Below are 13,392 nucleotides of genomic sequence, written 5' to 3'. Positions count from 1 at the left end.
TGTAGTAGTTCAAGTCACAGCCTGGATGCAGTAACCTCTAGCACAAAACTACACATCTGTCTAAACTAGAAGCATTCTACACCCTTCGTAATCTTGTTTTTTTACAACTGTCAAAAGACAGCAAAACATACTTTCAAATACTCTTTTAAAAAAATGTAACAATTCCTTCTGAACTGCAGGAAAATGTTTACCCTTCAAATACCTGAAGCCCATGCCCTCTCACACCCAGCTCTGCTGTAGGCTGAAGGACTGACATTCAAAACAGAAAATAAATCTTCCAAGCTTTACACAGAGACATCATCGGTGGCCGGGTTTATGGACGCTGCAAATACCAGGACTGGTGCTCGCAAGAGCTGTCCGCACCTCGATCAGCGTTTCATGCCACTTAGGCAACAAGCCTACCTGGTGGAAGGCCAGAGCGAAGCCCTTTGTACATGCAACGCAGATAAAGCAAAGCTCCGAGCCACCCGCAGCGTGCTCCAGATCTGACCTAACGGAACTTGCTGCACAGAGATGGCAGAGCAGTTTTCCTGGCGGATGCTCGATGGGCGTGCTCAAACCATCAGGATTTCTAGCCAAAGAACCATTTCTGATTTTTCCCTCACGTCAAGCCACAGCGGGCGATCAGAAGCAGCGAGGACTTTAGGCCACGGCTGACTCGGCCCGGCTTCAAACCGGCGACCTTGAGCCGAAGGGCTCCGCACCCCTTTTCTTTTCTTTGGAGAAACCCAACTCTCCTACCAACAAAGAGAGCCGCGGACCCGCGCAGCTGCCACAAAGGCCTCGGCCCTCGCTGCCCGACGAAGCTCTCCGCGCTGCCCCTGCCGGGCTGTCCCCACCGGTCGCCTCCTCCCCGCCCCCCTGCCCGCGTCCGGCCCGTTACCTGCGGCGGCAGCAGCGCAGCCGTGCGTGCAGACACCGCCGCAGCTGGCCGGCTCCTCTCCCTTGCCGCGCATCCCGTCGAGGAGCCCTTTCCCCTGGGCAGGGTCGCTCAAGGCCGCACCGCTCGCCCGCGATGGCCGCCCGCCCGCGACGCGGCCCCGGTTGCCCCTCCCTTCGCGGCAGCGAAGGGGGTGTGGTGTGCCGGCGGCCCGATGCGGCCCGGCCCAGCCGCCCGGAGCGGGAGGAGGCCGGCGGGCGGCGCGGCCCGGCTGCAGGCGCGGGAGCGGGGGAGGGACGTACGGCGCGTTCACGCTCCCTCCTCCCAGCACCGGGGCAGCGGGGCTCGCTCCTCCCTTCCGCTGCGTGCAGGGCCGGCGCGGCTTGGCTTCCCCGAGCGCCGGGCCGCGCACACCGGGGGCGCCGCCTGTTCCTCCCTCTCTCCCCCCCAGCCCCGCCTCGCCTCGCCCCCGGCTCACCCTTCACCATGGCGGCGTCCACCTCCTCCTCGGCGTCCGCCTCTTCCTCCTGCTTCACCTCTCCGGAACTCGCGGGCGCCGGCAGCCGCGTGCAGAGCCTTCGCGCCCCCGGCGCAGCCCGGTAGCAATGGCAGAGCCGCAGCGGCCCCACCGAGCCGCAGGCTGCCGCCGCCTGCAGCAGCAACCCCAGCGCCGCCATCTTGAGGGTGTCCGGCGTAGGCCTCAGGCAGGGCGCCCCGGCGGGGAGGTGCAGCCGCGCCGCAGCGACCCCCGGCGGCGGGGAGGACCTCGCGCCGGCGAGCTTCCTGCACCCCGTGAATTGTACCCGGAGGGTGATAAGCCCTCGGGTGGAGGGTCCCCGGGCAGCGTCCCCTCACTCCACTCGGGATCTGCCTCCACAAAGCCGAGGAACGGAAAAGGACGAGAAAACGATCCCTCTTTCGTGTTCCTGCGGAACACGCAGAGGCCAAGAGCAACTGGAGTTAGGGTGAAGTGCTGCACTGCGTGCTGAGGCTTGAAACCAGCAAAAAGACGTTTTCTTCCACTTCTAAAAACTCAACTGCCCTTGCGCTATCGAGCTCCACTAGCCCTGCCTTGAGCTGTCCGTCCTCCTGACACGTGCTCGTCAGGTGGAAACAACACAGCAAGTCAAAACGTGGGCTCAGACATGAAGGATCCACCAAATGCCATGCAAGTCGCCTGAAAAGGTTTTGTGTATGTTTCGTGGGTGTCACAAACCCTCCCCTTCCCCCCCCCCCCCCCAATATAGGATGTCAAAGACACATTACCACAAGAAGACAAGTCGTTTACTCCAAGATCTGAGCAACCTGTGGTGATGCCGCAAACACAATCCACTTGACCCGTCCTCCAAACATGGATTTTATTTTGGGATCGTTACTAACCTTCTCTAATTAGAGGGGGAAAAAAACCCACACATACAATTTTGCTATGCTTTCAACAGTGTTTGGTTGCCCTCAGTTCCACTCCTGCACTTGTTTATTGCAATCCTTGCTCATTTACAGGTCAAGTGACCTTTCTGATCATTTTTATACAAGTGGATGCAAGAAAGGGAAATTCAGGAATTGTTCTGGAACTTGCAAGTTGTTTTGGGTTAAGACATGTTTTCATATCTTCAGCTCTACATGCACCCCACCTGCACCCTAATGCACACACAGGCAGACAAGGTAATTCATGTTCAAGTGTATGTTGCTAAAGATTGCTGCAACCCATTGTTTAATAATGTGTGAGATTAACACTAAAAAATCAATCAGGCAGCAGGCAACACTGTCCCTTCTCACATTTCTCCCTACTTGAAGTCAACTGCCCTGCTACTTGGTTCTATCCAAATTATTTTGTATCCCAGGCATAAAATTCTCCATGCTGTATGAAATTCAAACTGGATAAAATTCAAACACTGCAGGATTTTTTATTATTATTAACTTTAAAAGTCTGAATTACTTTTCTAAGCAATTTAGGTATAAATTTTATTATCTCCCTCTGCAACATACACCTGGGACTACCAGCTGCATGTGTCTTTAAACCAAAGTATCAGCTTTATGTCAAATACCTTGTTACTTGGTGAATATTCTGTGTATAAACCAAAAATGAACGGATGTTTAAGTGCTGTGATGAGAAAAGAGGATTTTTGTGTTGTTTGGGGGGGTATTTGATTGGTTTTGAATCAGAAAGAAAAATCTTCAAGAAGCCACAAAGGGATTAAATAACAATTTACCACTTGAGTTTTACAAACCCTGTATTTCACAAGAAGAGGTTCAAGAAGTGGCAAGTTATCAAATAAAACCCTGTATAAAAAGCAACTTTGAAGGAGCACACATGAACGCTCAAAATAAAACAATCTTACAACACCAAATCCACATTTTCCTAACACACTTTAGAACCCCTGTGAATTAGGTAGGGATTATCTGTGTAATTATTTTTAGCTAAATTTAACCAAAAGCAAACAAAACCCCAGATCTTGAAGCAGCACCAGAAGACACATCTTTTTTAAAAGACATGAAAGTTATTCTGGCACTACAGTTATAAAGATTATGAATTTTAAGAGCACTGGTCCACTAAAAAGGAAATCAATCTTGTTAGACAAGTCACCCAATTTAAAAAAATGAATTATACGTAAATCTTATGATAGCACACAGCACCAACTCTTACTTTCAGAAATAAGCTTCAGTTGGTTTGGAAACAAAAGCTTCAAGAAGGACTAGAAAGAAAGGGTGGCTGGAAATAGCATTAGTGAACATTAATACATCCTTCTGGGTAGATGCATCTACTATGAAACAACTTGTCAGAGCTGCTGGTTTATTTAGCGTTTTTCCAAGATCTAGATGGGGCAAGAAGCTATCCAGCAGTGAAGAAAGATAATAATCACAGCTACTAAGCTGGTTCAACTTGTGAACATCAGAGAAGAAACACAAAAGGTAACAAGAGCCCCAAGGAGATGAAAACCATGTTTGGAGACCACGATGATTAAAAGCAAAACAAAAGGAAACAGGTAATAGAAGTACGTTTCTGGGGAAAATCTTGGAAGCATAGTCAGTGGGAAGGAGAAATCTGAGAGAGGATGCTGAAAGGCATCCAGTGTGCTGAGACACAGAAAGCAAGTTGTGAGCAGGGCTAGTGGTTTGTCACTGTTAAAAATATAAAAATTATCTTACAGGCACAGAAAAAATAGTTGACTCAATTTATTAAAAAATTTCAGAAGTCGCAGACTCCACATAATCCAAATATCTTTATTTTGCATAGATGAGCGTTAAACAGCATATAAGTAATCTCTTCAAGCCACCTTCCCCGGCTTTGCCAGCTCAGGCTCACTTGATGAGCTGGGGTTAATTCATCTTCTCTAGCCAAGCCTCTACAGAGGTAGCAGCACTACACAGCAGCTTGTTGACAAGCCACAGTACATTCCAGACTTCCTTTTCCCTCACAGTACCAGTGTTAGAGCACCAGGAGTCCCAGCCCCAACCTGGTCATGACAAACCACTAGCCCGCACAGGGAGTTTTCCTTTTCTCTCCTTCAGACTCCAACCCAGGTCACTCTATTTGGCAAGATGAGAGGGGTTTTATTCATTCCCCAACTAAAATTACTTTGTACATAATTAACGCCCTGGACATATAAAGCTTTCTGGGAATTTGTCTTTTAAATACGGAACCCACGATACGGGTGACTCACTGCCATGGCAGCGTTACAAGAGTAGGTGATACACTGTTGTGTTCCCAAAGGCTAACGCAGAAGCATTACTTCCCTGCAACAGGAAGCAGTGATCTACCACCAGTTCAGCCATAGCTGGGATATTTTATTCCATTCTACGTCCCTTATTTTAAGGCCAAGTAACAGAGTTTGGAAAAGAATTATAAAAGAAACAAAACCAGGCAGTTACTGGAGGGGTTTCTTAAGGCGCCATAGGATGGAAAGAAAGAGGTTGGCAAAGCAATGATATGGGAAAAAAGGGCATAACAGTTGACAGATATTTGAAGTATGGAGACACCAAAGAGAAAGCACTTACTGAACTGGTACAGAGAGATGCAGGTGTCTTTGGGAGGGTAAAATTGAAAGGGGAAGAAAAAAGACTTGACTTTAAGCTAAATAGCAAACAAAGCTACATTGTCAGCCACTAGGTAACACAACAGGTTTCCTCACCTCCCAAATTCTGTTCTTTCCTGAAATACTCTGGTACTCACTGTAACCAAGCTCATTTGCAACACTTAACTCCTGCCACACGTAACTCCAGTGCTACACTAACCAAGGCAAAATTGTGGTTATGTCAGTGACAACCACCACCCCGGTTTTACACTGTCAGTCTCCCCTCAGAAATAAAGTGGCTCAGACATAACAACCAACATCCTAGGCATCACAGCTATCGCTAGTTCAAGTACTGTCACCTTAACTTCCCTGTTTGGCTTGAATGCCTCAAGTTGGAAGTCTGACAAAGCCATTTGTAGGACAAACCTCTCATTTATCCAGTGTAATTCTTACAAATTTTTTTTTTCATCAATCAGCTATAGTATTAAAGCTCCAAACAAAGAAAAAATAAACAAGAGTTGAATTGAAGATTGTCTCTGGTCCTTACCTTTCAGGGAATTCAGCGAGAACATCTCCATCACAGTGAAAAGGGTGATTCCTAGAGAAGCAAGAGGTAGCAAGAAGAAACAGGGAATTAGAATTAGTATTTCTTTTCAGATGTTTCAAGTGCATAGTGCTTCTGAAAGTACCTGTCTTTAGCACAAAGCTGATTGCCCTCAACAGGTTTCACCTTAGTGTTTATATCCTGTTTCAGCCAACAGGGCACATACTATTTGCTATCCCATTGGAAGTGGCTGCTCTGTGCCCAAAGGGAGGAAGCATCTTCTCAACTAGCAGTCTGTTGGTTTTGGAAGTGCTTTGTCTCTGTAGCTGTATTAATTTGGAGGTAAGTTTTTAAAACCTTCCCAAGTCAAAATGACAGAAGTAGGTAGTCCAGTGCCATTACAGCAGCCTTCCAATACCTAAAGGGGCTGACAAGAAAGCTGGAGAGGGGCTTTTGACAAGGGCAGGTAGGGACAGGACAAGGGGGAATGGCTTTAAACTTACAGAGGGAGATTGAGATGAGATCTGAGGAAGAAGTTCTTCCCTGTGAGGGTGGTGAGGCCCTGGCACAGGTTGCCCAGAGAAGCTGTGGCTGCCCCCATCCCTGGCAGTGTTCAAAGGCCAGGTTGGACAGGGCTTGGAGCAACCTGGTCTGGTAGAAAGTGTCCCTGCCTGTGGCAGGGAGTTGGAACTGGATGATCTTTAATGTCCCTTCCAACCCAAACCAGTCTGTGATTCTATGATTATTGCCCCTTTTTAAATAAAAACAGAAGGAGGAGATACGTACTTTTAATAATGTTCTTTGCTGAAATTATGTTAAACTTCCTATCTTAATTTCTTTCTTAGATAGCTTTCACTCAAAAAAAAAATCAATTCTGATTTAGGGTCTTTCATCTGTCATGCCAAATATTAAATCCATTTTAGGCATTCTTGATAAGAGAGTAAGGAGGATTTTCTAAGCAACTTGGATCAGACAGGTGAGGGTCCTCATTTACACAAAGTTAACATTAACTACCCATACTATTGGCTATTCCTGTGCACACAATATCCTGCAATTATTATGCTTTCAAATCATTCACTTTCGCTTTCAGTGAAATCAAGGGTGAGATTACTGTTTACTTCAACAACAGCAAACAAGGCCTAAAATAACAGCATTCTCAGAAGAGAACTCTGGACATGACACCTTGTTCAGCAAGTCACCTCCCCACAGGCACATGAAAACAAATGTGCTGTGGCTGACAAGTCTACACTTTGTATTTTCCAATGACTTAATAAACAAAACCACAGTTATTTGGCTTGTTTAAAAATGATAAACCATACATGCTATAGTAATTATCATGACTGGCAGACACAAACATCCTTCATATAACTAACTCACTGCACGGAACAAGGGTAGAAAACTCTTTTGTGGTAGTCGAGCAAGATTCTTAAGGCTGAAGCATTCAACCATGGAGCAAAGTCATGGGAGGAATGCAAATTGAAAGCACAGAGAGCAGATCACATAGCAGTGTGGTGCTCTTCATGTAGGGATCATCGCAGTCTAGGTACAAACCATCTTAAAGCCAACAGTATTTCGGATAAATTATATGAGTCCAATATTACCTCAACACAAAACAGTAAATCCTTGAGCACCCTGAAGTTAGGACAAGGGGGAATGGCTTTAAGCTGACAGAAGGGAGGCTTAGGTGAGATGTTAGGAAGATCTTACGAAGGTTCTTCCTTGTGAGGGTGGTGAGGCCCTGGCACAGGTTGCCCAGAGAAGCTGTGGCTGCCCCATCCCTGGCAGTGTTCAAGGCCAGGTTGGATGGGGCTTGGAGCAACCTGGTCTAGTGGAAGGTGTCCTTGCCCATGGCAGGGGGTTAGAAATGGATCAGCTTTAAGTTCCCTTTCAACCCAAACCATTCTGGGATTCTATGAAAGTTGCAACAGATTCTTAAATCTAAGTCATGGAAGTATCAGTCACATCTTCCTCCCAAATTTTTAAGCATGACAAAAAATGGGGAAGCTGCTTGCAGACACATTCAGTGTATTGCAGAGAATACAGGGAAGTTTACAACAGCTTCCAGGGGCAATGTACTGTTTAGGCAGACAAACTGCACACCTTACCTACAGAGCGTGAATCAGTGGCAAAGCACAAAGAACATCTCACCTGCTCTGGGATGGACAGAAGGGCACTTCCAAAAATAACTGCAAGGTGAAGTTGAAGAAAATGGTCTTTTCAGCTCGAGACCAAGAAAAAAATAATTGAAAACCCTCCATAGATGAGTGTACAAGATTAAGAACCAACACCCCCAATGACCAGCAAGACGCCAACAAAACTGTTATTCATAATTTTGCCCGTTGATGCCCTGTGGAGACAGGACCCTCACCATGCAATCATCAGTATCAGTCCTGAGCTAAAACAGTCAGGTGTGGGGAGAACAGGGACAGCACAGGGAAGAGAACAGAGGCACAAAGAGATGAAACGATTCATGGTAGGCCCATGAGTCCCACTGGTGAGGGATCCCTTATAGATTGCAGGGAGGAATTTGAGTACTTCAAGCTGGAGCATCCAGTAAGAACACGTTTAAAGTACAGAGAGAAGAGTTTGGACAGACAAGCTTCAGTTTAAGGTACAGGTCATTAAGAGATCAGCCCCTGCTGTAGCATCAGCAGATTACTCAGGCCCGGATACCATGGATCTGAACACAGAGGATCCCAAACTGGGAACCAGTTTTTAGCACAGCCAGCAGGCTGGTGGAAATCCCAGGCTTTTTGTTGCTCAAGGTCTTGATACTAAAAAATAAAAGGTGTCCAACTATGGCAGCTGCTTCACCATTCATAGAAATGAAGCGGATGCATGAACATCATTGTACAGGGGACACATTGGAAGATTGAAAACCTATTTTGTCAGGCTCTGATGACAGGAGAGAGATGTGGGACCTCATGGGATACTGGATTTATGAAAAAGTGGACCACGATGATTCTTACAGACAAGGCAACAGTTCATCTGGAAAAAGAATCAACCATGCAAGATAATGCCATCAAACTGCAGAGCCCCTCATGCCTTGCACTTGGCACCATACTAGAATCCCAGACGGCAAAAGAGACACAAGAAGTTTGTTAGCAGTAGATTTAATGCTAATACTGCAAAGGCAAAGAGTTGAACCAGTGAATATTGCACTGGAAACTATCAGATAAAATCTCAGAGGCCTGGGAACTAGGTCTTTGTTGGATTTCCTTGATGCATTTGAAAACAGCTACAAGTGTGTATGAAGAGAAACCACCCCAAGAAAAGTACATCAAGATGCAGTATCACAGAATTTCTGGCCATTGCCTACTGTGGTTATTCCAGCAATGTACAAAGAAAGTATAGCCCCGGGTACTCTGTCATGAGAACAAAGGAGAAACTGTGCTGTCTTACATATCCTTCACCCCAAGGATCACCTATCCTGAGGGTCATGCAAGGCAAAAGCTTGACTTTCAGCTCTTTGGGCTGAAGAAGCAATGCAAGAAACCTCTCATTACCAATCCAGATTCTGTAAGACTTTCACTACAGACCAGTTGGAAGAAGGAATAATTAAGTGCTAGAGGTAGGACTGGGCATTTATATGCTCTTGGGCACCCACTACTCCCAAGACCAAGTGCTGTGGACTAAACAGGTGACCCAGAGTGATGGTTTAAATGACCACGGGGGGAAAAATGATGCCACTAGTGACAAAAAAGCATGTTACAGGAAGGTAAAGGGAGAGAAAAGGGCTGTGAGCCATGCCGAAGAACAGCTCTGTAACTGGAGTGAAGACTCCTCCATGGCACTCACGAAGAAAGCAGAGGAAGGCCCAGGAGCCGAGCTCCCCAGGCCGTTTCCCGAAGAGGGGCTCCGCTACCCCTCCAGCCGGAGCTGTCCGCGCCGGCCGCTCGCCCAAGCCCTGAGAGGAGAGGCGCCCGAGAGCTCGGCCGGTAGGATGCGCTCCGCGGCTCCCCACGGCGGCACCAGGCAACAGCCTGCGCCCCCGCCCCGCACACGTCCGGTGTCCCACCGGCTGAGCATCCCCGGCCGCCCCACCCGGCCCCGCGTCACCCGGCCGCGCAGGCCCAGGCCCCCGCCCGGCCCCTTCCCGCGGGCCGGGGCTCCCCTCAGGCCGAGGCTCCCAACCCCCTAGGCGGGCACCGCGCCCGGGCTCGGCCGCCGCCCCCGACTGCGCCTCGGGGATCCGCAACGCTCGGCCCCGCTGCTGTTCCCTGGCCCATCGCCTTAGCCCTGCCGGTCCCTCCCGCCGCCGCCTTCCCCCTGGGCTCCGACTCGGAGCCATCCTCCCCCTTCTTCCCGCCGCCCTTCCTCAGGCCGCGGTCCCTCCCGGGCCTCGACCGCGGGTTCCGAGCCGCGATTCCGCCGCGCACCGAGCGACCCGAGTCCCCCAGGGCGGAGGGGCGCCGGTCCCGCTCCTCGATACCGACCTCCTCACAACCAACTCTCCGGCGCCGGTCGGCCGCCACTCGGACTACAACTCCCAAGAGCCCCCGCGATCCGCTTCCGGGGCGCCGCCCACTCTCACCGCCGGCTTTTCCTCCCCAGATGTGAAAACCCCCCCCCAACTGCTGAGAGGCATCAGTGCGAGGCGGGCGCGGGGTGGTGCCTGTCCTGTCCCCAGGGCAACGGCTGTCGCCGATGGGCGGTGCGGCCTTCTGCGTCTCTGTGGCTGCCGTAACCCGCGGCTCAGCCCGGGCCCTCGTCGGCTCCCGGCCGCTGCTGTCGCCTCTGCGTTCCCGCCGGCCTCACCGCCACTGGCCGCCGCTGTTCGTGGCGCCTCCTCTGCCTCAGCGCTGCGCTGGCGGTCCGCAGCCGCGAGGGGAGGGACGGCCGGTGCCGGCCCCAACTTGACTTGCCGGAGCCGGAGGCCTTCGGGGAGACGAGGGTGTCCGTGAGGCAGCAGAACCGGGCCCCTCGCTTGAGTCTGGCCCTCCCCGGCGGAAGACCAGGCGGGAGCGGCGCTGGGATTACTGTCGGAGGTGGAGTGAGCTCCACAGCAGGAGCTGCTGGCACAGTGGGCCATCGAGCTAAATGTTGCCCGATTAAGGGGAAGCCATGTGCATCATTAATACATCGACATATTAAGCAGCCACCAGCCTTAACGACCATGTAAATATGGAACTGACTCACTGTATGTATCTATAGGTAGAAACTTACTCCTGATTCTTAAATACTCACTTGTTAGTTAGATCTGCTGAATACCCCCAGTGCAGGAGCTCCTTGTCCTAGAGCAGGCTTACTATGGGCTGAAACTGGACTGGGCTAGTTCTTCCTCCAAAGCAGGACAAGGCTCATCACTGCTGCTTGCTGGAGTAAACCTAGTGTAAGCAAAGAGAAGCAGCCTTTGTGCCCTGTGTTACTAAGCCCCAGGTTGTAATAATCACCTAATTAAACACTCCAGACAGTGCTCAAAGATATAAGTCACAACCCATAAAACAAGCATGGAAGTCTTACAGGATTTCCTCAGCTTTTCCCTGCCATCAGAAGCTGAAACGGGAGGAGTGTGCAAGGCCTGGTTCCTCCACTTGGGTTCCCCATAGCCATGAGTAAAAGGCATCTTTGCTTTCTGCAAAGTGCTGAAGTTGGGTGGGTGCAGTTGTGAGCATTGTTAATGGTCAGCAATGTGGGAGCTTAATTTATGAGGGAAAAATAGCTGTGGTCTGGGTGTGCTGATTTGCCATCATAGTATGGATTTCACCAGCAATGTGAAATTTGCAGCAAGCCAAATGGGGGAAAAGATAGGCTTAAAATGTTAATGTCTTAAGTTCTGTGTGGTAATTGAACGCTAAACTCAATGTGGTTTTGATGCAAGTTTTAGCAACTACCACCCAACAGCTGATTTGCACATGAAGTTCTTCACTTGTGTTTTCTGTCCCTTTCTAGTCACTGTGATTTTTTAATCATTCATGTAGTTATAAAATAAACCTTTCCAAGTACTAATCCCCATAAAAGCTCTGATTTGGTGAGATTAAAATGATTTTTGAAAACATTCTTGCTACATAAAAGGTTTTTTTCATAGAATCCCAGAATGATTTGGATTGGAAAAGACCTTAAAGGTCATCCAGTTCCACCCCACTGCTACAGGCAGGGACACCTTCCACTAGACCAGGTTGCTCAAAACCCTGTCCAACCTGGCCTTGAACACTGCCAGGGATGGGGCAGCCACAGCTTCTTGTTTCCCAGGGAAGTGCTGAGATGCCCGGGATGATTTAAGCTTACTGAATTCGCCATTTCTCACTGTGGGCTGCAGGCCACAGCTGTTTTCATGTCAGGTGTACAAAGGACACGAGCCAAAACATGATGGAAAAGAAGTCAATTCAGGGCAAGAGTATGTCAAACTGGAATTTGCCCCTAATTTGTCTGCCAGCTTGCAGAAGAAAAAGCCAAAGTAAGACAACGCATATGTAACAGGAGAAAGTGGCAAAGAATCAAGGAAATTCATGTCTCTAGCTGATGCTTTGGGGTCTCCAGCTACTGCACCTTCAGTCAGAAGATGGAATTTGAAGTCCAATTATTTCTGTGGACTATGAAGGCTGAAATGTTAGTGGCTGACCTTCCTCCCTCTGCAGTGTGTACAGATAAGAACAAGGATAGTAAAAGAAAGCGTTAAGGAGAGTAACTTCTGCCATTATTACCAGCTTAGCCTAAAAAGCCTACGGAATGATTCCAAGGGCATCTTTTTGTTAAGTAATGAGCAAAACAATTCATCTCTGGGGGTTTAGAATGGAAAATTGCTTTAATACAATGACTTCGTGGAGAATATGTCAAGCCATCTAAAGCAAGATCATTTAATTATAGTTCTTTACTTGCTTCTACTGATGATAATATCTTTAGTGGTATTATTTTGTGCTCTCTTTTCCAAGTAACCCAACAGATGCCACAAAGGCTGAGTTTAGATCTAAATACAGTTGTAACTGTATTTAACAGGGGTTTTACAGTATTTACAGTTGTTTACAGTATTTACAGATTTTACAGTTACTTTAATGGTATTTTTACAGGTTTAGCTGTATTTTTAACCTCCTCGTAGCTGTAAAATTAAGGTAAAAACCATGAGCAACATTTTGAATTTTCTTGTTTTGTTCCCAAGCTTTATGTATTAATGTGTTTCTGTTCTGAAAAAAAGAAACCAACCCAAACCCCACAACTTAAAGTATCCCATCCAGCAAAACTAACAGGAAACAGTCTCCCATGTGTTGCCCTCTAATAACCAAACTGCTGTACAACCAGTACAGCTCTTCACTGCATTAGTGCCCCATCCATCACTTGGCATAGTTCATCTGGACACCTAAAAATCCATGTATTTTGCCTACCCGTATCCCCTAAAGTGTCACTCCTGTATTAACCTCTGTTCTGCCCATATCCCTTCGCCATCAGCTGTACAACTGACAGCAAGGAGTGCAAAAACCAGGAAACTCGCTGGATAATTGTGTTTGGACAGCTTGAGCTTATACCACTGCATGTGGGAAAGGGCTGATTTTACTCTTCGTTTCCACAGGAGAACTCAGAATCTCTGCATTTAAAAATAATAATAATAAAAAAAAAATTATTTGAAACTCATAGGAACTTTAAAAGTTCCCAGAAGAGGTGCCAAAGGGTCAGCACCACCTAGGGGACAGTGCTGCTTTAGGAAAAAAGACATCCCCGTGCTTAAATGACAATAGAGACAAGTCTGGTTGATAGATCTTTTTCCTAAATGAAGTTCCTAACAAATCATGAAAATTCTATATGAAAACAGACACACACAAAATATTCTGTTTTTTTGAGGCTGAAAACTGTTTCATTTTTCACCTAGTACAAGCAATGAAGCCTTATAATGCTGACAGAATATCCTTTTTTATTTGATTTTCATTTACTGTCTTTTATTACAACCTGTCGTGGTTTAAGCCCAGGCCGTAAATCAGAACCACGAAGTCCACTTCCCCCCCACACCTTTCTTCCCTCTGCTC

The 13,392-nt window shown here is 47.9% G+C and overlaps 1 protein-coding gene across 5 annotated transcripts in view; it reads right to left on the bottom strand.

The window, feature by feature from the left end:
- The window catches only part of DHX30 (DExH-box helicase 30), a 36,212-nt gene extending 26,295 nt beyond the window's left edge, over nt 1-9,917 (bottom strand). For 2 of the 5 annotated variants that reach the window (XR_013956326.1, XM_080611995.1), the window contains exon 1: nt 1,359-1,572. Coding sequence is in view for 4 of the 5 variants with exons in the window: in XM_080611995.1 (XP_080468121.1) it covers nt 1,359-1,557 (199 nt within the window). In the remaining variant the exon portion in view is untranslated. Of the gene's footprint in view, nt 1-883; nt 1,327-1,358; nt 1,574-5,440; nt 5,492-9,873 lie in introns of those variants that run through there. The other 3 variants (XM_080611997.1, XM_080611998.1, XM_080611996.1) reach the window with 3 other exon arrangements.
- Between the last annotated feature and the right edge of the window lie 3,475 nt (nt 9,918-13,392).

The sequence above is a fragment of the Psittacula echo genome (assembly GCF_963264785.1).
Source record: "Psittacula echo genome assembly, chromosome: 2".
Lineage (NCBI taxonomy): Eukaryota > Metazoa > Chordata > Aves > Psittaciformes > Psittacidae > Psittacula > Psittacula echo.
Note: the sequence above shows the minus strand (reverse complement) of the source record. Positions and strands in the feature narration are given on the sequence as shown.